Consider the following 27385-nt stretch of genomic DNA (forward strand, 5'->3'; position numbering starts at 1 on the left):
GGTGAGAAAGAATGAGGGAAGAAGGAAGAGCCTGTGGAACAGTGGGAATATCTTAAATTTAGCAAATGATGCCACTTCACTTATTGCTGGCCCCCAGTGCTGACCCCAAAGTGCAGTCAGGAACATGTCCTGGATAGTCTTCATCTATACTTAGGGGTCAGCAACATATGTTGTCAGCTGTTGATTTGGAATTATTCCCAAGTGTAGATGGGTGCTGCAAAAAGAAATGTGGTGGGGAGTCTAAGAACATTTTTATCCTATCTTTGGTGTCCCATGTGATTTTCACATTGAAGATGTTGTGAACTTCCAAAGATTATCGGTGAACTAGCAATATATGCCTTCTGTTATGTTAAAATTGTGATGTAGGTCAGTTTTTATTGGGAAGCAAGTCCTATGAATTTTATACCTATCTCTTATGGATAGTGCTTTTCAAGCTCCTGAGTACAGTAGGCTCAACCAAGACCAGGTTAGAGAAAAATTCTCCTTATAAATGATAAGCTGTCTCTAAAGAATGATCATTAATAGTAAAAACGCCTTCCCTTGGAACTTGTGTTAACTTGCTAAACTAAATTCTTAATATTTTATAAGGTTTCATTTTAGAAAATAGAGAATTTGAATGGAATATAAGGAGGCAAGAGAACTTCCCTATCTTTTGTTAAAAACATTCAATTGCTTACAAATTGGATCAATTGCAGATTAAAAAATTTTTAATTGAAATATAGAAAGCAATTAAAAACACATTTGTTTTCACTAGCTGGAACACATAGTTTACCACATTAAAAAAAGATATAAAGTAATGCATCAACTATTCCTACCAGGCTAGCTCTTACTCTGCTTTGACTCACGCGAATCTCACTGAAATCACGGCGAACAGGACAGAGTAAGAACTGCAGTAAGGATTTGACTCATACATTAAACAGATGTGTACATGTTTTTTGCTGTATCACCTGTGAGGTGCCTGTTCATTGTGCATTATTTTCTCTCTTGTACGTTAGTCAGGAAAATATAATTTAGCAAATATAATAATAATTTAAAATCACCATAGAGGTGTGATAAAATGTGTTGGACAGGCTGTGTTTCTTTGTCCCCTTTCCCCTTCTGCCCCTGCCCCCAAATTTGCACAATTGTGTTGGATGTTTTTGGGGCACAGAGAGAAAAACCTATGAAGGGAGTTTTTGCTGGGGAGGTTCAAATAAGAGCTTTAAAAAAAAGTCAGTGGCTTGGCTTTGAAAAGGCCTATGTAGTATAGAGCAGTGCTTGAGTGAAAAAAGGGAGCAAGCGCCTCATCTAATCTTTCTCCTGGGGACCTAGGTGGACAAATTGGCAACCCTGTTCACAGCCTTTCTTTTCCCCCCTTCTCTTTGTACCATAAGAACTGCTAATCGGATCCATGCTGCTGCAACTGTGGTTACTTATTAACAGAATAAAAGCAGATTTCTTCAAAAGAACGGATGGGGGGAACCGACTATACAAAATTGCAAGGTTGTTAGAATCTTAAATGCACAGCAGTCGATTTTTCCCCCTATTCTGAATTATACGATGAATACAGTCTTTCATCTGTCACTGTGCCCATTTCTTCAGAAGGCAGCCAAATATTAAGCTTCTCAAACAAAACAAAAAAAATTAAGATGTTAGAAAGAGGAAAAACATTGGGGAGGAGGAAGAATAAGAAAAGAAGAAATCAGGTTTTGTTTTTATTAATTTGGCCTGGTGAGAGAAATATGAGCTTTCCTGCTCAATTCAGTTCCTGCCCCTCCCTCCCCCAGCCACCATCTCTGAATGCAAGGATTAGAAAAGACTTAACTAGTTGTTCTCCTGAGCTGTCTGATTCTGTACTGTACCAGCAGAAATATTTCATGCTGTGGTAGCTCCCCAGTTTAATGGAGATTGTGCATCAAATGAGCAAAGGTGAAAGTGGAAGGAAATAGACCCTCAAAATGAAACTTCTCTGTATCTAAATTACAAATCACAAGTAGGTGTTATGGGAGAGAGGCAGTGATTCCTAGGTTTAGATTAACTAATATTTTCTGTTATAAAGAAACCTTGCGACCTTCTTTTGAATTGCTCTGGTACCTCCATGGTTTGCAACAGGACTTTGAAATTTGGCAGCAGGATAATCCTTGGGCAGAAAGATGCCTTTTAGTGGCCTCATGAAAATCCATTCAGATTTGGCCGAGTTGTAAGCTGTTGAAAGTTGCCATTGGCTATCTATATTTCACACGACTCAGCTTCCTTAGGGGTTGCTGCCAAAAACTCTCAAAATTCCCTGAATTGTGCATTGCAGTGGTGCCTTGCTTCAGCAATCCACACCCAGAGGAGGACCTCCGGATGGGACACAGACAAAATGCATCTTTCTGCCACTGCTTTCCCCCCAGTGACATTCGCTCTGGCCTAAGGGAACATCCGCTGCACTAGCATGCCTGCTTAGGGGTCTGCGAGTGCTTAGACTCCCTGTTTCTACTAAGAAGTGCTAATAATTCTTTGCCCTTTTCAAACCTGCATCTCCAATATGGCAGACCCAAGTTTCAGACACACACGACAGTGATGAGCACCACAGAAAAATCCATGCGGCATTTAATAATTCCATAGGCAGGGCAGCATTTGTATGGTGTGCAGTATATTAGAACTTGGGGCAACACACTGAGTGGTGGAGGATAAAAAGAAATATTGAATAGCTCCCTCATTCATTGAGCACCATCCATTCTGTGCACTGAATGAGACACGGGATTCTGTGTAACAAACAGCATATGCTCATGAATTAGAGACTGTATCATAATGCTTATGCACGGGGGGGGGGGGGGAGCAGAATTAAGGTTACTCAGTCTTAATTCTGATTTCCTAGCTTTTGAGTGCTTGACTACTCAACCTAAGGAAGGTTCTTTTAACACAGAAGTGGTTTTGGTTGATTGGTGTGTGGTTTTGTTTGTTTGTTTGGGTTTGTTTTTTGTAATATAATGTAGTGTTTATATTACAGTAGCATTCAGAGACCCTAGTAAGGATCAGGGCCCCATTATTCTGGACACTGAGAACATGGAAAAAAAGACACAGTTCTGCCTTGAAATTCTTACAATCTAAGAACTATATATTGTTATGAACAGTAAAAGAATACTTACTAGTTGTTGTTTTTACATGATTTGTGAGAGTTAATATACATTAGAGAAACCTGCGGCTTTGAAGGATGATACAGTATTTAAAGGGCTAATGTGGAAGATTCAGGGACAGATTCACTGATATCCTTTGTCTGCTTTGCATTGCTCCTGTGACTCAAAATAGCTATAAACCTGGTTTAAACAGCTGGGTAAACTGAGTTTACAGCTACTTTGCATTGCTAGAGCAGCACAGATTAGTCAGATGTCAACCTGGCCCTCAGAATGCAAGTTAACCTGCAGTTACAACATCAACAGGTGTGAGGACCCCGGCTTTATTCTAGTCAGACAGAGTGTGAGCTGGCAGCAGGAGCAAAGAACTGAGATGTGGAAAGTAGAAAAGTGATGATAATATTGCAGTGTCATTGATACAATCTTCTTTTTAGTACTTTTTCAGTTTAAGTGGTATGTCCCAACTCTGTTCAGTCCACCTCTCTGAAAGATGCAATTTAACCCTTTCTGCCTTTGTTTCAAACCATCATACAAAATATTTAACAGTTTAACCTAACCTATTTTTATATGCAGAAAAATCATAGTCTGTCATTATATTATTAACCATTTAAAATGATTTCTCCTCTTTCTCTCTCTCATTTTTTCTAATAAAAAGTTGATTTTTAAAAATAATACAGTCTGGTAGGCAATTATAACGTAATGTGGGCTCCCACTTTTGGTATTTTAACAACAAAGTTGAAAAGATTGTTATCTAAATTTTAAAAGCTTCTGTTGTGTATGCACCAGTAGTTGCATAAAGATTTTTATAGGCACTGCATTCCACACTACCTATAATACAGTTTGGCTAGTACACAGTGCTACTGATTTGAATGGCACTCCTGCTACCAAGATTTACATGTGACAGTGTGACTGTACGAAATCTACGGAAATGGAATAGCATGTCATTGCAAAGTATTTTAACACACATTACTCTATTTGCTGTGATTTTGCATAATAAAAATGCTATGCAACATACACAGTAGTGGTTATCCTGCATAAATTCTGGCAGAGGGAATACCTCATCAATGTAGCAACAGTGCTACACAAAAACATGGGAAAAGTTCAGCTCTGTTCCATTTGTATTGCACTGGGTCAAAATAGTTTGCCAATGAAAAAAAAAATGTTGTTCTTTTTCTTTCAAATAGCTACAGTAATGTACAAAAGCTATGGTAATGTACGAAAACACTTGTTTGCATTCTTTGCAATTTTCTTTCCAAAATTAAATAGAAAAATCAGTTAATATGAAATTAAAAGTAGCTTCTAACAGGGGAGTGGGGATGGAAGGTTTTTGCCCATTCTTGCTTCTTTTTGATATATTGTCTGAAGGCCAGAAAGGGTGGCTGGGTTGGTAGGTTATTTTAATAGCAGTTACTTCTTTCTTTTGATTGTTTTTTACCTTAGAAATATCTGGAATGTCTGATCTTCCCTAGCTGTGCTGAAAATTTTTTTGGCATCTCAAAAATGCATAGTAGGAGTTTTATAAGCTTCACATTGAAGATTTGGCGGGACTTGAATTCATAACAAAGGCCCTGCTTCTGCAACACACAGTCCACACGGGTAGACCTCTGTGACTGCAAAGAGCCCCATTAAGTGCAGCATTCGCCCACCCATCGGACATTGCACAATCAGGCCAATGAAATTTTTCTCCTTAGTGTTTTAGTTAAATGGGTATTAAATAAACAATAAACCCCAGAATTTTAACCCTTTTAAATATATATCAGTTCTCACTTAATTATGCTTTAATTCCTAGGGTATTTAGATTATAAACTCTTTGCAGCAGGGACCATCTTTTTTGTTCTGTGTTTGTACTCCCCTAGCACAATGGGGTCCCGCTCCATGATTGGGGCTCCTAGGTTCCACCACTACACAAATAATAATAAAAACAATGATCAAAGAAAGAAAAAGGATAAACCTTTTTAAAGAAACAAACAACCTTGTAGGTCATCTTTATATATCCGAAAGAAACCAAAAAAGCACCAACTCTTTTCCCCTTGTGGGTCACCATTTAGGGGTTAAATGGCGATCTTAGCATTCTTCTCCTTTTGTTGCTTTTGGTCTAATTTATAATTTTGTAGTCTGTTGAATTTCACCATGTGAATAATCTACAGCAGGACCAGTTGAGCTAATCTTTCTTCAAGGCTCGCAGTGTTGATCTGCTCGTTCTTTACAGAAATAATTTTCTCATGTGACTTAGCCAAATTTTGTTCTAAAGCTTGTATTAAATAAGGGGGAGATTTCCAAAGTACCCCCTTTGTAAATAAATAAATACTTGTGCAAATGGTTACAGGTGCCCATCATTTTATTTGAGAAACTCCCAACTTCACATTTCTAGAGGAGGCAGATAAAATTGATTTCTGTAGTGCCTAATTTACATACGCTCAGTTCTAAAGTTTGATTTCGCCAGTGCTGTGCTTGCATGACTGTATATGCAGGATAAGGTTCTTGCTCGACAATTGACATTAATATCAGTGTTAAAAATTAGAGTGTTAGAAAGATTTTACAAGCTCATCGTAAATGGATGCAAAATAAACTACACAGCATAGATCTTCTATTTGATTTTTAACAGCTCCCAAAGGAATTTCTATCCCTGACCCTAAAGGAATTCCCATCTTGGGGCTGTACAATGCAACCAGCAGTACCCCTGCCTCTTTTAGTAACTTATAAAGTCATAGATGGTTTTGATAAAACATGTTTTAGGTTTACTTGAAATATTCTGTCTGAGAGCAGTGCCTCAGGCATACACAGTATAAGTGGTAGTGCCCTGTGTTAACATGGAATTACTGTTTATTTACAGTCTTGAGTCACTGAATCCTTTCTGTCATGCAGAAGTGTTCATTATAATGTAGGCACTTACTGTCTTGCTACAGTCCTTTCCTGAGTGACATAAAAAAATAAGTCAGTATTTTGTTCTCATATGCTTTAGAGTTCCTAAATGGGCTGAGGATACAAGGCCCCAGGCACTGAATATTTCATAGTAGTGCCATGTTTGGTCTTTTGGAGAAAGAACTCTGCCTCTAGACTTCCATTTGCATACTCTTGCGAAGTGCAGAAATGAGGCAGTTGTCATATCCCATCATAATACTGCATACTATGAGTTTTAGTGCAAATACCTTCCATTCAAATAGCTAGGCAACTTTTATATTTTACTTTAAAAATTCTAGTTTGTTTCTTTGTATTGCATATAAATCTAATGTATCTTTTAAAATCAGCTGTTGTAATTGTGGCTAGTTTCTCTGACACGGTGTAGATGGAGGAGAAAGAATACATAGCACTTCACTTGCCTTCTGTGGTTTGCCCATAGGGTGATCAGATAGCAAGTGTGAAAAACTGGGACAAGGGGTGGAGGGTAATAGGTTCCTATGTAAAAAAAGGACCCAAAAATCAGGACTGTCCCTATAAAATTGGGACATCTGGTCACCCTGTTTGCCCATAACATTTGGATAGTTCATAGTTCTGCAGAAAGAGCAATCCTTACTGATACTCTTTGGGACAAATCCTTATGGCTACAGAAATAACTCCAGGATTTTCCCCTCAACCAGTAAAAAAGGGTGGTAGCTAAGCAAGAGAAAATGGCGTTCTACATGCACAAATCTATTTGACATGTTCTTTATTCTTGCTGTTTTTTTAAAAAGGAAATCAGTCTGAAAATAATCTGTTTATTCTTCTTCGAGTGATTGCTCCTATCCATTCCATTGTAGGTGTGCGCGCCGCGCGTGCACGGCTCTTCGGAACATTTTTAGCCTAGCAACTCCGGCGGGCCGGCTGGCGCCCCCTGGAGTGGCGCCGCCATGGCGGCGCATATATACCCCAGCCGGCCCGTCCGCTCCTCAGTTCCTTCTTTCCGCCCGTGACGGCTAGTAGGAACAGTGGAGTGATCTGCTTTCCTCCACAGCTTAGCGTTCTCCGTTAGTTAGTGTATATAGTTATTATAGTTGTTAAGTCTTCTTAATAGTTCTATAGTTAGTGTTACAATAGTAATTAGGGAATTAGAGGGGTTAGCCCTCTTCTTCCGCCCCGGTGCGGGCTTATGCCCGGACCGGCGGGTTTCAAGCCCTGCGCGGCTTGCCAGCGGTCTATGCCGGTGAGTGACCCGCACGACTCCTGCCTCCGCTGTCTTGGAGAGTCGCACCGGTCGGACAAGTGCCCCATCTGCGTCGCTTTCAGGCCTCGCACGAGGAAGGAGCGGGACTCACGCTTAAAACAACTCCTCATGGAGTCGGCACTCCAACCGCCGGCACCGGCACCGACGGCGCCAAAGACTGCCTCAGCTAGCGGCGCGCCGACCGCTCCCAGCCGCCCCGGTACCGATGCACCTCGGCACCCGGCACCGAAGACCTGGCACCGCTCCCCCTCCCCGGGGAAGAAGCGCAAAGTGCCGAAAACGGTCTCTGAGAAGCACAAGAGACCGTTAGCCCAGCCGCCTCCGACTGTAACGGTGCAGGCTGAGGCTGTGCACAAAACGTGCACCGTGCCGTCGACTCCGGCGCCGCAAGGCCCGTCGAGTCCGGCACCGCCCAGCTCCCCGGTACCTACCGAGGAGGAGCTGAGGCTGCCGTCCACGCCCGAGGCGTTCGCGACGGCAAGACACTTGATTGACCTTACCGCTGATGCAAGCGCTCAGCTGCCGTTGCCACCGGTGCGGACTCTCAAATCTATGGGGAAGCCGCTTATGATGCGCCCCCCGTCCCCGGCCGACCGGGCTGATCGCAGCACCGCCGCCAGATCTCGATCCCGGTCTCGGTCACGGCATCGATCTCCGCCGCACCGGGCACGACGATCCACGTCGAGACGACACTCACCGTCCCCTCGCCGGTCGCAGTCCCGGTACCGCTCCCAGTCGCGGTACCGGTCGCACTCCCGACGACGTTCCAAATCCCGGTCGCCCAGTCGCCGGCACCGCACCAGGTCCGGCTCCAGGCACCGCGACAGGCGTCGAGAGTCACGAAGCCGCTCCAGGCGCCGCCGCACGCGGTCCAGATCCGCATCCCGGCACCGTCGGTCGAGCTCCCGGCACCGTCGCTCGCGCTCCCGACGCCGCAGGTCGAGCTCCCGGGGCCGCCGGTCGAGCTCCCGGGCCCGAAGGTCAACCTCCCGAGGCCGAAGGTCGAGCTCCCGGCACCGCCGGTCGACCTCCCAGCACCGAGCCACGCGCAGGTCCCGTTCGCCGGCTACACCTCATGACGACCGGCACCGCCCGCCGGCACCGCGGGGGCACTTCACTCCGGCACCGGACGTCCGCCCGGCCACCGCGTCGGCCCCCCCCTGGCCATCAAGAGAGCCCTCAGTCGCGTCCCCTGATGGCAGCGCCATTGACTTCCGGGCAGGGTCCCTCCCACCAGAGCATGGACCTCAGCAATGGGGATTTTGGGTGCCTTGGGCCGAACACGAACTGGGTCCTCCCCTTCCGCCGCGACAGCCAGGCTCGGTGCGGTCGGTACCGGTAGCCACGGTCAGCAGGCCGCCTCCGTCCCCCACTCCACAGGCCGCCGCCCACGGCACGCACTTGGGCCATGAAACGCGGGCACCTATTCCCGCAGACACGGAGCAGGCACCGGAAGAAGTGCTACCTGGTCCTTCCTCATCCTCCTCCCCCGATGAGGCGGTCGCAGGGGCGGCACCGTCGGAACCTCCGCCGCTTGACATCAAGGCACACCAGGACCTTCTCAGAAGGGTAGCTAAGGCCATCAACCTACCCGTGGAAGAAGTCCAGGAGGTGGATGACCCCATCACAGACGTGGTGGGAGCGGAGGCCCCCGTGAGGGTGGCACTCCCCTTCATCCGGACAATTCAAAAGAACAATGCCGCTATCTGGCAGTCGCCCTCCTCCGTCCCGCCTACGGCACGCGGAGTTGAGAGAAAGTATTCGGTCCCCCCGAGGGGGTACGAATACCTTTATGTTCACCCGGCTCCAGACTCTCTCGTTGTCCATTCTGTCAATGACCGGGAGCGACACGGACAGCCCGCCGCTGCGCCAAAGTCGAAAGAGTCCAAGCGCATGGACTTGTTAGGCCGGAAAATTTACTCAGCGGGCGGACTCCAACTCCGCATCGCCAACCAAATGGCTCTGCTCTCAAGATACACATTCAACATCTTGGGCTGCCTAGAGAAATTTACAGAGCTCACCCCGCAGGATTCCCGCCGAGAATTCTCGGCGCTGCTGGAGGAAGGAAAGCTGGCTTCCCGTACCTTGATTAAGGCAGCGGTAGATGCAGCGGACTCGGGTGCCAGGACCATAGCATCGGGGGTAACCATGCGTCGCATTGCATGGCTTCAGTCCTCTACTCTGCCGCCGGAGGTCCAATATACGCTCCAGGACCTTCCTTTTGAGACGCAGGGTCTATTCTCAGAAAAAACTGATACTCGCATTCAGACCCTAAAGGACGGCAGAGTGGCGATCCGCACATTAGGGATGCACACGCCGGCCACCCAGAGGCGATCCTTCCGGCGCCAACCTTATCGGCCCTATCAGTTTAACAGACCTCGTCCGACTAACAATCGGCGCTCAGCCCCCTTCCGCCGCAGACCATCGGGCGGGCGGCGTAACCAAGCCCAGGGATCGTCCAAGGCCCCTCAAGGCCCAAAGACGCCCTTTTGATGGGACGCCCGAGGGCCGCCAACCTCTCTCCAATCAGGATCCACCCCTTCTGTTTTCCGATCGCCTTTCCCACTTCCTCCAGGCGTGGTCATCTGTGACATCAGACAGCTGGGTCCTCAGCACTGTCCAATACGGCTACCGCCTACAGTTCATCTCGCCCCCTCCCTCCCACCCACCCTCCCTGTCCCTCTTCAGGGACCCCTCTCACGAGCAAGTCCTCTTACAGGAGGTCCAGTCTCTGTTGAGCGTGGGTGCCATCGAGGAGGTGCCTCCCAGCAGGCGGGGCAGGGGATTCTATTCCAGATACTTCCTCATCCCCAAGGCGAAAGGAGGCCTTCGTCCCATCTTAGACCTCCGGGAGCTCAACAGATACCTGTGCAAGCTCAAGTTCCGAATGGTAACCTTGGGGTCCATTATCCCTTCCTTGGATCCTGGAGACTGGTTTGCTGCCCTCGACATGAGGGATGCCTACTTTCATGTGGCAATCTACCCCCCCCACAGACGCTTCCTGCGCTTCATGGTAAACGGAGCTCATTACCAGTTCACGGTGCTCCCCTTCGGCCTCTCTACCGCGCCGAGGGTATTCACCAAGTGCATGGCGGTCGTCGCCGCAGCCCTCCGCCGTCGTCGCATCCACGTCTACCCATATCTCGACGACTGGCTTATTCGGGGCCGCTCCCACGAGCTGGTGGCGCATCAGGTGACCGAGATTCTACATCTGTTCCGGTCTCTCGGCCTGCTGGTCAATACCGAGAAGTCCCTCTTAGTTCCAGCGCAAAGAGTGGAGTTTATAGGAGCGGTCCTCGACTCCAATCTGGCCAGAGCGTGCCTCCCTCGCACTCGGCACGAGACGTTGGCCTCCCTCGTTCGGGCACTGCAGGCCTTTCCGACGACGACGGTACGATCCTGCCTCCGCCTCCTGGGTCACATGGCAGCGGCCACATTTGTAACCGCACACGCCAGGCTGCGACTTCGCCCATTCCAAATGTGGCTGGCGTCGGTGTACCGCCCTCATCGCGATCCCCTAGACATGGTGGTAACGGTGGCAAGGCCCGCTCTCCAGACGCTCACCTGGTGGCTGGACCCGGAAACGGTCTGCGAGGGAGTTCCGTTCCGCCCGCCTCGTCCGTCAATCACCCTGACGACGGACGCCTCGGCACTCGGCTGGGGAGCTCACGTAGGAGACCGTCACACCCAGGGTCTCTGGTCACCCCAGGAGCTCTCCCTCCATATCAACGTCCGGGAGCTGAGAGCCATCCGCTTAGCTTGTCTCGCCTTTCGGGCTCATCTGCAGAACCGCTGCGTAGCGGTCTACACGGACAACACCACAGCCATGTTTTATGTCAACAAACAGGGCGGAGCACGGTCCTCCCCACTTTGCAACGAGGCATTGCTCCTCTGGGACTTCTGTGTAGCCCACTCGATTCGCCTCGAAGCGTTTTTTCTGCCGGGAGCGCAGAACACGTTGGCCGACCGCCTGAGCAGGTCCTTCGCCTCTCACGAGTGGTCCCTTCGCCCAGATGTCGCTTATTCCATCTTCCAGAGGTGGGGCTTTCCCCAGATAGACCTCTTTGCTTCACGGACCAACCGCAAATGCCACAGGTTCTGCTCCTTCCAAGGTCAAGCTCCAGGCTCCCTCTCGGATGCGTTTCTCCTGTCATGGACAGAGCCTCTTCTCTACGCGTTCCCTCCGTTTCCGCTCGTCCACCGAGTGTTGCTCAAGATCCGGAGAGACAGCGCCCGCATCATACTTGTCGCTCCGGCCTGGCCGAGGCAGCACTGGTATACCCTGCTGCTCGAGCTGTCGGTTCGGGAACCCATTCCCCTTCCGCTGTGGCCGGACCTCATAACCCAGGACCTCGGCAGGCTTCGTCACCCGAACCTGCAATCGCTGCATCTTACAGCTTGGTTCCTGAGTGGTTAACCGACGCAGAGAGAGATTGCTCCGCGGCGGTGCAGCAAGTGCTGCTCGAAAGCAGGAAACCTTCAACGCGAACTACTTACCTCGCCAAGTGGAAGCGCTTTGCCCTCTGGTGCGACCAGAGAGGTATCAACCCTTTCTCGGCCCCCATCCAGACTGTCCTCGACTACCTTTGGTACCTCAAAGGTCAAGGTCTTGCAATCTCGTCCCTCAGAGTGCACTTGGCAGCGCTGTCAGCATTTCGACCAGCTATAGGAGGTCGCTCTATCTTCTCCAACCCGATGGTATCAAGATTCCTTAAAGGGTTAGACCGTCTCTACCCGCAGGTGCGTCCTCCTGCTCCGACATGGGATCTGAACCTCGTCCTCGCCCAGCTCATGGGCCCACCTTTCGAGCCCCTCGCTACGTGCTCTCTTCTCCACCTTACCTGGAAGGTGGCCTTCCTCGTGGCAATCACATCCGCCAGACGGGTCTCAGAGCTCCGCGCCCTGACGGCGGGTCCCCCGTATACCGTCTTTCACGGGGACAAGGTGCAGCTCCGACCACACCCGGCCTTCCTCCCCAAGGTGGTGTCGGCCTTCCATCTCAACCAGGAGATCTTCCTCCCGGTCTTCTTCCCGAAGCCGCATGCCTCGCCTCGGGAACAACAGCTGCATACCCTCGACGTCCGCAGAGCTCTCGCGTTCTATATCGACCGCACAAAGCCCTTTCGGCGTTCGACCCAGCTGTTTGTGGCAATAGCCGACCGCATGAAAGGCGAGCCAGTTTCCTCGCAGCGGATTTCTTCCTGGGTGACGTCCTGCATCAGAGCGTGTTACGAGCTTGCTCGCGTACCCCCGTGCCGACTCACCGCACACTCGACGAGGGCACACGCCTCATCGGCCGCTTTCCTGGCCCATGTCCCCATCCAGGACATCTGTAGAGCGGCCACCTGGTCTTCTGTCCACACCTTCGCCTCCCACTACGCGTTGGTGCAACAATCTCGAGACGACGCAGCCTTCGGCTCTGCGGTATTACACTCCGCCACGTCTCATTCCGACCCCACCGCCTAAGGTAAGGCTTGGGAATCACCTACAATGGAATGGATAGGAGCAATCACTCGAAGAAGAAAAGACGGTTACTCACCTGTAGTAACTGGTGTTCTTCGAGATGTGTTGCTCCTATCCATTCCAGACCCGCCCTCCTTCCCCACTGTCGGAATAGCCGGCAAGAAGGAACTGAGGAGCGGACGGGCCGGCTGGGGTATATATGCGCCGCCATGGCGGCGCCACTCCAGGGGGCGCCAGCCGGCCCGCCGGAGTTGCTAGGCTAAAAATGTTCCGAAGAGCCGTGCACGCGCGGCGCGCACACCTACAATGGAATGGATAGGAGCAACACATCTCGAAGAACACCAGTTACTACAGGTGAGTAACCGTCTTTTCTGATGAGGAGGCGTTTAAATCTCTCTGCTACTGTTTATACCACACTCATCGCTGCAGTGTCTGACCACCTAAAATATATTTTTATTGCCTAATCTGAGCTGGTCCTCCAGCTGCTTTGGCTGTCAGGAGCAGCCACATCTCAAAATCAGTGATGAATGAAAATCCCAAGACGCACCTGAGACTTGCTCTCCTTTCTCCTTAGGCTGTGGCAATTTGATTGGTTGGTGTGAAACTGTCACCATTTTACAGCAGCACAAGAGTTGGTGCTTGATCCTACATGCTTAGCACTGTGTTGAGGGTTGAGATGCATCCCAGGGAAGTGGCTCACTAGTGTTATTCATCAGTAGAATAAGCATGGGCAGAGGGTGATGCCTCCCCTGGGAGAGGGGAGCTGCCTGTCCCATCTCTTCCACCTGTGGCCCCACCCACACTCCACCCCCACTCTGCCCCAATCCCCATCCCATTCCTCACTACGCCCCCTTTCCGCTTAGCACCGCCACACAGCGCGTCCCTCCTCTCCTTCCCCTGTTCCCTGCAAGGTCCTCACAGCCCACTGTCCCTCCTCTCCTCCACCCCCTCCCCAGTGAGCCCACCCCCACTACTCCCCACATCTCTCCTCTCCTCCACCCCCTCCCTTGCAGGGCCGTGGGGGTGAGGAGGGATGCTGCGAGCTGCCGGGACCACTGGAGAGGGGGAGTGGACTGGAGGAGAGGAGGGACTCACCAAGCAGCAACAGGTGACAGGGGCCTTGGGGAAGGGGACGGAGCAGGGAGGGGAAGAGGCAGAGCGCAGGCGGGGCCACCATGGCCCAGGCATCCAGCAGTGGGTTGGTGGCGGCTGCGCCAGTGAAGATTTAGCCTCCCCTGGCCTATTATACCCACCGCCCATGACAGTAAGTCCCTGCTTTGCTGTGTAATAGTGTTGAAGGAGGAAAGCTCTAGTGCTCTAAACCTCATTGGTTTGAAAGTCTGGTCTCCTTGGAATAACAGGTGGTGAAAATGTTGACGGTGCTGTCTGTGCTCTTTAACCTTGCAGGATAGATAAACTGTGATCTATGCAGTTTACTGGTTGTGAGGGTGGTGGTGTTTTTTAACATGAACTTAAAATTGGGTCATATCTGCTCTTTGTGTATATGAAAGATACCATGCTATTTTTTAATAAGAGTAAATGTTGGCCTTTCCTTTGAATAACAATATACCCCATCTCTATCTGATCTCACATACACCACGCTTTCACAGCATGTGCATACTTTCGTTTTTTATTTCTGCGTTACTCTTGGACATTCAAATATATTAAGTCCACCGATTCATTGAAATATTTTTTTAAACTGTTGTTATTAGTCTTTTCTGTATTGACTGGATTTTTCATTGGTTATATTGTTGGCAGCAGTCCATGTCTGCTTGGCTGGAGGCCAGTTTAAACTCGGCAGGGTGAGCCCTATTGTTCAGCAGACTTGGATTTTGTTAAATTCTCTAACAGAAATATGTGTCAGGAGATTTACAGCTGTAAATTGGATCATGTCAGTGAGGTTGGGAACTCGCTCAATACAAAATTGAACATTTCGGCATGCCTGTTGCTAAATATGTTTATGCACACTTCCTCCTTGGGTTACCAAAAAAAAAAAAGTTGTGAAAAAAGCTAGACCTGCTGAGCTGTGTCTTTTAATGTATACAATTGGTACATTCTTTGATGTTCAATGGTTTAAAAAAATGTAACAGGTTTTGGTCTGTTTTTTAAATTTTCTCTCTGTTTGTTGCAGGTAGTCAAATGCCACCTCAGCCTCCTGGTAGTCAATCAGAATCCAGCTCTCATCCTGCCTTGAGCCAGTCACCAATGCCACAAGATCGAGGTTTGTTAGAATTTATTTATTTATTTATTAGTTTATGTCAGATATACCTTTTGTTCTCAGGAGTTCATCAGCGTGGTGGAATTTCTCTAAGTTCGTTTCTCTCAGTAGAATAATGACAACCTTCATTTAAATAGACTGTGTAGGGTTCTTAATTCTCTTGTGGGAAGAGTAAGTGAATAGGGGGTTTTACCAAAACACAGTTGGATGCAAGCCTTTTTCAAAATACTGTAAATAGCAGTAATTGTAAAAGGATTCTGCTGCTAAGTCTTAATGTTCTTCAGAATTCAAATAAAATAAACTTGAATTATAAATATCTAACTTGGAATTTGATGTCTGTAGAATAGAAATATTATCTGCTTTATAGACCACAGTTTACTCACTTTAGCAAAACTCTGATGTATCCCATCTCTTTGGATGTAGGCCATGGCTGGTCTACAGTCTAATTCTAGAAAGAAATTTAAAATCCCTTTACACTGAAAAGGAGGAGGGGGAAACAAGCTGGTAGGGTTGAGTGGTTCAGGATCCCAACCCGTCCACCCCTTACCTGCAAAAAGTGTTGGATCCTATTCACAGTGTAGTGAAAAGTTGGATAGCAACAACCCCATTCAAGCGGGGCTGTTGCTGGCTAGCACAGGTTCACTCACCAATGTGGACAGGGTTTTTTCTCATTACAACTGTATTATAACCCTGCCACCCCAGGATAATAGTATATCCCAGTTTCATAAAGTGATTATAGCAAAATAACTATGGAACCAGAGGTGCTGTCCACACTATGACTGAAATGTGCTAGCAACAATTTTATAAAACCAACTTGCCATCTGAGATAAGGACAGAATTGTGTTAAATGCCACCACTACAATAGTCTTGGTACTGAAGATATCCCAGATCCCATTCTGTGACTCCGCAAATACTTCTAGAAGTCTGTTTGCAGCTAGTGAAACCCATGGTATAAGTGAGGACAGAATGATGCATTCTGGGATATCATCCAGGAAGTACTAAGAGGATTTCAGACAGAGGGGGAAACGGTTAATTGAAAAGTTTTTTCTGTATTGAAGTGTGCCTCCTCCGTGGGATGCTGGTTAGCAGAGAACATTTAGTATATAATTATGGGCTTAACTCAGTTGTTGTGTTTACTTTACAGGTCACCTTTAAACACAATCCATTGCTAGCACAGGGCCTCAGTTCCACCATAAAAATTGTTTAGAGTGATCCATATGGTGGAGAAAGAACTGTTTCACTAGCCAGTACTAATGCAGTATATTGCATGTGATGGACTCTCATAAAACAGTGGGATTGCATCAGGCCAGGGGCTTCAGAGGCCCAAGCATCTCAAAAGATATATGCGTTTCTTGATTGTAAAGTCTCAGCATAGCATGTGGCACTGCCTAACAAAATGTATTTTTACAGCGTGGATACATTCTGTTTGCCAGAAGCTGAGAATGGGTGTGATTACCTGTTCTGTTTATTTCCTCCAGGGCACCTGGCAGTGGCCACTGTCAGAAGACAGGACACTGGGCTAGATGGACCTTTGGTCTGACCCAGTATGGCTGATCTTATGATATATTATTAGGCTTCAAAGAATGGGTTAATGATGCTAAGGATGAGTGGGATGCTCTAACTTTGTTGTGTGGGTCAATCTCTTGATCACCTTTCTAGAGGGGAATTAGGTGGTACTCTGTGGTTGAAGTGCCCGGCCGGGGAAAGGTGGCGTGGGGTGGATCAAAATTGAAACAAGGGAGAAGACAGCTGCCAAAACTAAAAAGCCAAATCGGTGAACAGCAGTGGGGAAACCAGAATGTATAAACAAGGTTGAGTTGGCCTAGGTTTCTTCCCAGTGCTGTCACACAAAAGGCTCTTCACAGATGGAAGCTGAACCTAGTGGTATATTTTTAAAAAACATATTTTAAGCTGTAACTTTGGGATTTGTATTTTAATAACTTTTGCATTGTGTAATATGCAATGTGCTTTGTTTCTGTTTGGTTATAAATTGAGGCTTCTAGCATGCTACACACAATCCATGTGACCCAACTTGTATAAAATGTCCATTTGTTTCATGCAGCAGATATGAAATTTGTAACCAGCTAGGTTATATTGATTTTGCAGAACATGATCCCCAAAGCTTCTGTAAAGGCTATGCAGTACACACATAAACATGCATACATTCCCTTTTGTGCCCTATCATTGATTAGAGGCTCCTTTGAAATGGAAAACTTCACCTTTTAAAAAGGCTGTTACATTAGTTGATTCCTTTGCTTGCTTGAACTGATTTCCACTGACTTGGAGGGGGAAAGGTGGGGCTCAAAGGGAACGTGCTTGTCAATTACTGATAAAAACTGAGCAGAAAATCGTTGCTGCTGAAGACACCTGATCCGCAGGCATCTGTTACAGTAATTTAAACACTTGGCTCACTGATATGAATGATTTCCAGCAAAAACACCAAGTGACCCTCCAATTTAGGATAAGGTGTTTTTGTTCCTTCTAGCACATCACCTAACTTTTCTTTCCTTGTTTAGATAAATGACTGAATGAACAAAGGGTTTCTAATGGCTTACTGAATGGAATCCCATACCCTCAACACTTGAAAAAAATATTATTAGTCAGATATACTGCAGCTTGATTGACAGGGTAGGATTTGAGCTACAGCACTTCTAAATCCTAAAGCCCCACACTGAACCATTATGTTTACACTTAGTTATTTTATTTTGAAAGTGTTTGATAGTATTTTATCCTTCTTTCCATGGTTACTCAGCACCCAGCTGGGATTGCTCATGTTTGCCAGCCTCAGGCTGTACATTCCATACTGTAGAAGTGCAGTATCAAGGAAGCAGGGTTTTTTTATATGGGGTGTGTGTGTGTGTGTGTGTGTGATCTATGTTCATGTGCACAGTAATAGGAAGTTTTGGATATGCCAAGCCCTTCAAATTACTTTTTATGTCGTTTATTTCTTACTTTTTTTAGCAGTAGTGTAAGAAGTTATCTATATTTGCAAATGATTTTGAAAATCTTTCATATCATATCTGGTCCATACTTCCTTTGACCTGGTACGATACCAGTGGAAACATTTGGTTCATGCTGCTCACTTCCATTCACATTTCGTGTCCTTTAGTTATTTAGATTTGATACACAGTCAATGGAACCTCTAAGGATTTTATCAAAATAAGTTGTTTTATATGAATGGTGCCACAAGAAATTACACAAAAGTGGTTGCTGCATATCTTTTTGATGCCAAGTTTATAATATTTTTTTTTAGCTTGATGGGGCAAATTCAGTCTTCAGTCATACCACTGATTTTAGTAGAGTTACTCCAGATTATACACTGGTGTCATTTTCTCTGCTTCCATACAATTAATTCAAAGTGTTTTACAAACATCAATTATTTAAGCCTCACAATGCTTCCATATGGTGGTGAAGTAAGTAATATTGAACCTGCTTTTACAAATAGGTAAACTGAGGTATCCACTAATTCTGAGGTCCTCAATTTTTAGGTGCTTTAGTTTGAGAGGTGCTGAGCATCCAGTATTTCAGTAGAAATCAGTAGGTATTGTGGATGTGCAGCACCTCTGAAAATCATGCCTTAGGTGTCTCGGATTGGACATACAAAAACTGACATCCAAAATTAACAAACACTATTTTGAAAATATGGCCTAAGGGATAGATTTTGAAAGCTCTTTATGCTCCTAATGCCTTTTGAAATCAATGGAAGTTAGCTAGGCATCTAAATACCTTTAACAATCTGTGTCTTGGTGACTTGTTCAAGGTCACAACATGAATTAATGCCAGAGCTGGGAATAGAATCTAAAAATCCTAATTATTCCCTAGCCCAAACACTAGATTACAATCCTTCCCTTATTATAGTAGCCTGATCATTTTATTTGTTTGTTTTACAAATACAAAAGTATATTTTACAATAAGGTCAAAATTTGACTTTTTTTTTACCTCAGAACAAACGAAAAGTTCTTTCCTGTATCCTAAAAAAGCTCACAAAACTCATCTTCTCCTATTTAAGTAAATTATTTTTTAAAATTCTCATCTGGGTTCAAAAATTGCATGCCAAGTTTCAGTCTTATTTATATTAAAATAGTAAATTGGGAACTTCTCAGCACCACTGAACGTAATGGAAACAGTAAATGACCGCATACTCCTACTCTAGCATATGCTGTCATAATGGGGATACTTAAAGAAGCCTTATTTATTAGGGCAAATGAATATGGGTCAGAATTAATTTATAAAAAATCTTTAATTGTTTTCCCCTTATAATTTTCACAGCGGTGTATAGTTAAATATTCATGATAATGCTGATGATATGCTAAAGGTCTTGAAATAGATCTGGAGTCTCAGAATCAACACAGGTTATTTAACCCTTTTCATCTAATGCACCATCAGGGACTTGCTCAGTGAAATCCCAGAGCACTGGAATAATTAGAAGATCGTAATGAGGATTTAATTAGTCCTTGAGATATGCTGAAATAGGACCACTGAGAACTTTTCTGTTTGGACATGGATTGCAAGCAGAATTGATGCCAATGCAGTTGCTGTGATGTGCTGGAAAATGTATTCCGTTGCTGGAGGCAGTTTCATGGCACCATTCTGTGCCTGTCAGATCTGCATGGAAGATGCCAAGAGTGAGAGCTTCTGAAATTGTTGAACAGTAACCGTCCTCTTCTCTCCTCCTCCTCCCAGTATCTTTCTTGTCATCCTTCCCACTTCTAGCTTTATTTATTTACATGGTTTACCTGCTGCAGCCTGTCATGGGAGGGGGATAGTACTATAGTATATTTTGCTTAAAATCATATCACAAAGGAGAAAAATGGGTAACAAATAGGATCCAGTTGTGCTGAGCAAAATCTGGATCTGTTTGACACAGCTGCGTGTAAGCATTATCTCCAAATCTAGTCCTTATTTAGTATTAGATCTTCACAGAAGTGATATTTATCAGTAGCTGCAATGTAGTAAATTTAAATGGCTTTTTGGCAGCAGAGATGTTATCCAGCAAGAGGTAGTAACAGATGGGATGTGATCAGGCATTTTGATGTTTTCTTTGTGCTTCCCTACAAAAAACTAAACAGCAAACTGAATTTCTGTAACTATAAATTGCAGATTTACTCATTAGATTTCATGAAGTTTTTGTTATCCCCTTTCAAGTTATTTTCTTTCTTCACATATATACTGTCACTACACAAACTTCACCATTATTTAATTTCTTATAATAAAATATAAATATTTTTACTTGTTCAGATGACATAGATTCCAATTTGGGAATTTGTCCCTAAATTTCCTCCACAAATCCTGATATGGTTTAATACTGACATTTGATGATAGAGACTCTTTTCCCTGAAATCTATTCCTCATCTTTAAAAAAAAAAAGAAAAGAAAGAAGCAAGAAGAAAAAATAGATCAAAGAACTCTGATTGCAACAAAAAAGATACGGTAGTTTGCTTTTAGATCTTAAAAAGCTCCCCCCTCCGCCTTGCATTTTTGCTCTCATTTGGGGATTTGGGATCTACTCAGAGCACAGAGGAGCCAAAGAATGAAATGATTCCTGTCATTAAAATTCTTCTGCTTGCCATGTTAATGATTATACCACTTAAGGTTAAATCAGACTTGGAAATAAGTTTACTTGATGTAGGCTGAAGTGTTTCAGGCTCTTAAAAGGGAAGGTGCTCAAGGTGTGCACCAGAGTGCAAAGCCACAGTTATGTTTGGGTGCCTTTTGCTTTCACCCATTTCTCCAAGTGGGTGAGTGCAGCAGAGCTAGCTCAATCTGACATACGTGCCAACATGCATGCCAACGTGGAACAAATCTTTATGCCCAGCATCCTGCTACTAGGTGAATTGTGTTCTGGACAACCAGAGAAGTGTTTCATGTTAGACACAGAGCAGATTTTAGCTGAAGCCATTACAGATTTTTGGAAGCACTTATTAGTTATAGGATGCCCCATAAAAACAGTTTTTCTCAACTTGAATGGCATTACTGAACAGTCTCAATGCTCTTCCTCCTCCCCCTTCTTCCAAAGGGGAGACACAAGCACATATAAAAGTGATCAAAGAGTTGGCAGAATTGTGTTGGGGAAACCTGTGCTGCACCTGGTTTCGTTGAGGACCAAATTCAGCCTGGGTGTAACTCCCGTTGAAGTGAGCATGGGTTTTACCGACTTGCACTAGAGAAGAATTTGGCTCTTTGTATGTCTCTGGACAGCACTGTCACATTCCTGAGCACTTATTTCACACACAACATTTAAGGGGAGAAAGGTGTCATCAGTATGTCTGGTTGTTTTACCATTGCATTTTTTTCTGGAATAATGCAAGTACGGTGACCAGAGGTCCCGATTTTATAGGGAAAGTCCCGATTTTGGGGTCTTTTTCTTATATAGGCCTGTCTCGATTTTTCACATTTGCTGTCTGGTCACTTTAGATGCAAGTCATATGAATAACCAGGGGAGCTGGGTTGCAAAGTCTCTGCTTTGTCCTCTGCTTTGGGCCATTAGAGTCTGAATGGCCTTTGGCCTGTTGCATAGCAAATGTTGAAGGGAGACTGTTGCTTTACTTGTTTTACAATATTTTAAGTGATGCACGATGCCAAACCAAGTTAATTCTTAAAGAATCCAAATGCCAGTTTCAGCAATTGATGGACGTGGGCTTCAGATTGGATTTGGATATCAGACATATTTCCCTTACCAGCCAGCTTCAGCTTTGGAGTGAACTGATCAGTTGTGGCATGATGCTAAATATACAGCAGTATTGTCTTTTTTGCAAGAAGAATTGAAAGGGGCTAGAGTATGTTTTAGGAGAGATAATAAGCCACTTTAATAAACTTCATAACCACAGAAGTGAGGTTCAGAGTAAATAATGAGACTGGTACAATCAAAACCTGGAACCAAATCTCCAGATAAATTTTGTACACTACCATCTGGTCATTGCTCTTTTCTTGCTGATGTTAAATATAGTTATATGGAGAATGAATCTTTATTTCATCTTTTACATTAAATTGGGAAATCATTTTTTGAGGTTAGGGGAGGGGAATTGAATTAGTCTAAGGGAGTTTATACAGTTGCTAACACTGAGACTCCTCTACAGAAAAGTTTCACTGACTTCATTAGACAGCCTCTGAATTCTCTGCCTCTGGGGTCTGGGAGTGAAATAAGCCACAACCAGTCATTGATGAAGAACTTGACAAAGTGACAGTTGTCGTTCCTGTCACCAGGCTTACTGTAAAGTTACTGAGTCTTATCGCTATCCTTGGGACAGCTTCCTATCATGGCCTGTGACATCTGAGCTGTCTCTGGTCTGCCTATTGAGCAGCATTATAATTTCAAAGATATTTGGTATTTACGTTACCTTAATTAACCTTTATACGAGGCCTCCCTAAAAATAATGAATGGCTAATCTAAGCTCCCTATTTCTTTTTAAGTCAATACATAAGTTATCTGAGATCTAAATAATATATTTAACAATAGTTTATGTTTATTTTGGTCTTTTCATTCTAAAGCAGTGGTTCCCAAACTTGTTCCGCCGCTTGTGCAGGGAAAGCCCCTGGCGGGCCGGGCCGGTTTGTGTACCTGCTACGTCCGCAGGTTCAGCTGATCGCGGCTCCCAGTGGCTGCGGTTCGAGCCGCGATCGGCCGAACCTGTGGACGCGGCAGGTATACAAACCAGTCCAGCCCGCCAGGGGCTTTCCCTGCACAAGTGGCGGAACAAGTTTGGGAACCACTGTTCTAAAGGATCCCAAATGGCTTTGCAAACTGCAATATATATATTTATCACTGAGGAGCTGCTGCCAGAAACAACAGTGTGAGGACAGGGACATTTTGGGGCTGAAGACAACGGGCTAATTTTTCATTTATGAAAAATGTCACACAACATTTTATGTCCATGTAAGACAGACAGGACACACTACATATATTTATGGTTTTGTCCTCAAAACCCTGCATACTTCATGGAATTCGGTATATTTACCTCACAAGAGGGGGAAGTGCTAAGAAATCCAGTGGAGATTTGAACCTGAGTCTCCAGCATACTAAATTTTTCAGACCTGAAGTTCTGACCATAAAGCCTGCAGACCCTACAGATTAACACACTGAAAAATGCCCTTCCTTTCACTCTTTCATCTTTTATTTTCATAAGTATGCATGTTATGGGGGAAATAGACAAATGTCAGTTGTATAAAGCAGACAGACTCCTTAGAATTTTTCACATTGATGGTCAGATTTGTTTTTTTCAAGGCATGCTACCAGGTGAAATTACTGTGGATTTGTTTTCTAACTACAGTTTACTGTTGTCCCAGTTTCCAAAGCACCATGGCAAAAGGCATCATGTACCATGTGTGCTGCAATAATACATTGTTTGCATGTGAAATAGTGTATTAAGGGGCACATGAACAGTCATCTTTGCCTCTGTCAGTGTGTTGAGGACTCCACAAATGTTTTTGCTTCTCTTCCTCAGTGCTTCACTTAAACTTTACATCAGAGAGCATTAGGCAAGAGTTGCATAAGGAAAGGTTGGCTTTTTCTTCCCAAGCTACCATCTGGGTAATCTGTCTGACCCTACCCCTGATTCCAGTTTATCAGTGATAGATTATGTGAATTTCAAGGCAAGGCAGTAGCTGAGCAGGGCTGGGGGTGTAAAGAAATTTAAGTATTATGCATGCCATACCTACACAGGGTTTTGTAATATCAGAGAAAGAACTGAGAGAGAGTCAGCCAGTTAACCTAAGAGCACAGCTGGTAGAACACTAGGGGGTCTGGGTTAAAGCCTTAGCTAGGTCATTAGTTTCCATCTTCCCCAAAGCTACTGGCATTGTCAAGAGAAACTGGTTGAAAAATAAACAATAAAGATATTGTAAGATATTAAAGCATAATAGAAAAATATTTTTTTAAATAAATGCAACAGATCCAATATCCCTACCTCCCCCCAAATAGAAACTTGGCCTCTTTGTGAAGAGGAGCAATAGCTCTCGCTGTCTTTGCAGTGGGAGATGATTTTGCTAAGGTGGTGTGTTGTGTGACTATTATTTCACACATGCAAAGAAACATCTTTTGTTGAACTGGTGCAAAGAAACAAGGCAATCAGTCTGCAAATAATAGCAGATGCCAAGATGAAAATAAATTGTCAAGGTGCCAAAGAGAAAACATGTTGTGTGTTATTGTGGCCCAAAGAACCTTGAATGTTTTTAGTGGCATCCTGATGCACTTGTAGAAGAAGTTGAGGTTCATGCTAGCTAATGAAACAGCTGAATGTAGAAATTTGATTTCTGCATAGTTGTTATGGCAGAAATAAAATATTTTTTCCCAAAATGCTTTAGAATTGATTGTAGAATGACCGATGAGTGAGAGCTTACATCAACCCTGAGTATTTTTCCCCCATAGAATTTTTAGATCCTCCAGCATTTTTTAGAATACAGGAATTGATAGTTCATGAAGTGGAAGAAGATGTCTTTTTAGGGGCCATTAACTGAGCACCCTGGCTTCACCATTGCTCTTTTGATTCTGTTTCTAATTGACTTTATAATATTGCTACCCTTCAGTTCAGAGGAGGGTACCACTTCTCAAATGTTTGTATGTAGTGTTCTGTTAATCGTTTATTAGATCAAATACAAAAAAGGATTTTGTGCCTCCTCTCTCTCTTAGGAAAGCAGCTCAACATGCGCCCTGCCCCCTACTTTTAACTTTTAATAAAAATCTCTGCTCCTGGGCAAGTAAGAAAAATAAACAAAATCATGTGCAAAATGTGATTCTAACTATGGTCTTTTACGTGGCTCAGGCTGTCACCCTGGGGCAGGAAGGGAGCTCCAGCCCAGCTGCCTCCTGGCTACCGTCTATGAGCAGGGCTTCTGCCCAGGCTCCCAGCTCCCTACCCAGAGCCTGACAGCTGCCTAGGCTCTACACACAGAGCTCTCCGTTGGGTGGCTGCCGTGCTCCTGGTGGGGAGCAGGGAGCCGAGAGCCTGGGAGGGGGAGGCAGCTGGGCTCCCAGCAGGGAGCTACACAGAGCTGAGAGCCCAGGCTCTCAGCCCCCCACACCGCCCTTCTGAAGTCAATGGAAGCGCTCCTCATTAGGACATGCACCACTGGCAGAAGGAGGGTAGAGAACCACCGCAGTAATTGCTGCAGTGGCTGTAAGTTGACTTATATTAGGTTGACTTAAGTTTGTAGTGTAGACATGCCCTGAGTGTCATGTCCTGGAAGGAGGCTCTCCAGAGTTCAAACCAAATATGAAGCATTGAAAGAGTCCCTCTCAGATCTTAAAGGAGAACCCAGTACATACTAGGACTGCAGTTTGGAAATTGATTAGTGCTTGATAGATAGCCCTGGAATGTAGCCATATTCAGTAAATAAATAGTGATGGTGGGCATTGTACAAATATGTATTAGGCCTGGTCTACATTTAAAAGTTAGGTCAGCAGTTAGGGGAAGTGAAAAATTCACACCCCTGCCTGAGCATCATAGATATTCCAACGTAATCCCAAGTGCAGGCATGGCTATGTCAGTGGAAAAAAAATTCCATCAACCTAGCTACCACCATTCAGAGAGATGGATTACAGCAAAGGAAAACCCCCTTCTCTCACTGTAGGAAGAATCTACACTATGGCACTACAGTGCCATAACTGTGCTGCTGTAATGCCTGTAGTCTAGACATGGCCTAAGTGAGTCTGAGTGCATTAGTTCATGAAGTGTCTAGTAGCATGTTTATTTATATATATATATATATGTACATACATATGAAGAGAAAAAGTAAAATTGTAAATCTCTGTGATAAACGTTTCAGACACAAATAAGTATCAGTGATGTGTAGGATACTGTAAAAATACCATTTACTTTTTCTAGCCCTTTCTGAAGGAAAAGAAAATTCACAGATTTGAATGTACAAATGTATTTTATCTTAAGTTAATTTTATAGCTGTTAATAGGTAGTCTGCTACAATTTCACTTGTTTCCTGAAAAATGCAAAGGCAACTTTAAGGCCTTTATGGATTGTGTACTTAATAAAAAGATTATTTTTTTAAAAAGAAATATCTAAATAAAAAAGTTCTATACATCTTAAAAATACAGCAGCATACACTTTATTCAGCTACTCTTTAAATAGTTCACCCTTACCAAATCCCACTTGCATATTTTCCTGTGGCAAGTAATTTCTTATTTTGATGGCTAGTAAAATATAATTTTTTCCACCATTACAATAAATAGATTTTTTTTTGATGAGTACATTTCCATGATGATTTTTTAAGGCTAAGCATACTGCTGTTTTACAGCAGTTTCCTAAAAGTAGCAAACTTGTCACACAAACTGACACATCTGATGCAATCTAGTTATTTGACCACCCCATTCCCACTCAATCCTAATCCTAATGTAATCCTACTTCTCTTCTTTAAAAAAAAAATCAAAAAACCTTCATCTTAAATCTATTCTTTTTTGTTTTGGTTATAAAATGAAGCTGAACACTTGTGGGAAAATGTGCAAGTAAGGAAAAATGAATGTATGCCAGCTGTTCCCTGCCACTCTTGATAAGATTCCTAAAACTGATGCATTTTTTTCTTTTTGGTGTGAGAACTTTAATTTCTTGATCATGAACCCATTTCCTTTCTAAGATATTTGGGCTTCCTGCAGATATTTGGAAGCAAGCTTGGACTTCTCCATGGCGCCATGCGAGCATGGCCATGTCTCAGGGAGATCCAGATCAGGACCCAGTCCAATCCCTCCTTCCCGTCCACATCAGCAGTGGGACTGCAACACAACCTATTTCTCTCCAGAAATAGGCCTTAGGGGGCAGGATATCCCACCTTTGAGGGCATGGTTCTAACTCATCTCAGACAGCTAGGAACAAAAGATAATGTAGCACAGATGCTCTCTCTGCATCTCCAGGCTCCATCACATCATAACTTCCTCCCCTCTCCAATCTCAAAAGATAACAAGAAACACCAAACTATCCTGAGAGAAATCTCACATCTTCTGAAACCAGGAGGCGGGCAATAGAACCAGTCCCTCAGCTCGAAAGCTCATGAGGATTCCACTCCCTTTGATTTGTGGTCAGACAAAGATTCAGGAGCTGTCCAATTCAACCAAAACCAAAACCTCAAGAAGCTGAACAAGAGGTCATTTGGGATGGAGACTCTTCCTTCCATTTTTGTTGCAGTATCTTCAGGAGACCTTCCAATGTCAGTGGTTGTGAAAGAAACGTATCTGCACATACCCATCAGGCCCTGTCGCAAATCATTCCTCCACATCACCTGTGGAAGCCATCACTACTAATACAAATTATAGCCTTTTAGTGTGTCCACCATAGCCAGGATGTTCAAGAAGGTATTAGGAGTGATGATAGCCTGGCTGATTAATCTTTTTAGCCAGTGCAACATTTGGAAAGTTAACCATGTCATATAGATTAAAAAGTCCATTGTGAATAGGAAGGCTGTGTACTTTATGTGCTTACTGGATATAGAAGTGGGTTTACTATCTGTATAATAAAAGACTTCTAG

The 27385-nt window shown here is 44.7% G+C and overlaps 1 protein-coding gene across 11 annotated transcripts in view; it reads left to right on the plus strand.

Moving 5' to 3' along the window:
- ARID1B (AT-rich interaction domain 1B) overlaps positions 1-27385 on the plus strand; it is a 413974-nt gene that overhangs the window by 290248 nt on the left and 96341 nt on the right. For all 11 annotated transcript variants that reach the window (XM_045009633.1, XM_045009635.1, XM_045009634.1 and 8 more), the window contains one exon: positions 14834-14923. In XM_045009633.1, coding sequence (XP_044865568.1) covers positions 14834-14923 — 90 coding nt within the window. The remainder of the gene's footprint in view (positions 1-14833; positions 14924-27385) is intronic.

This window comes from Mauremys mutica, chromosome 3, assembly GCF_020497125.1.
Source record: "Mauremys mutica isolate MM-2020 ecotype Southern chromosome 3, ASM2049712v1, whole genome shotgun sequence".
In the NCBI taxonomy this organism is placed as follows: Eukaryota; Metazoa; Chordata; order Testudines; family Geoemydidae; genus Mauremys; species Mauremys mutica.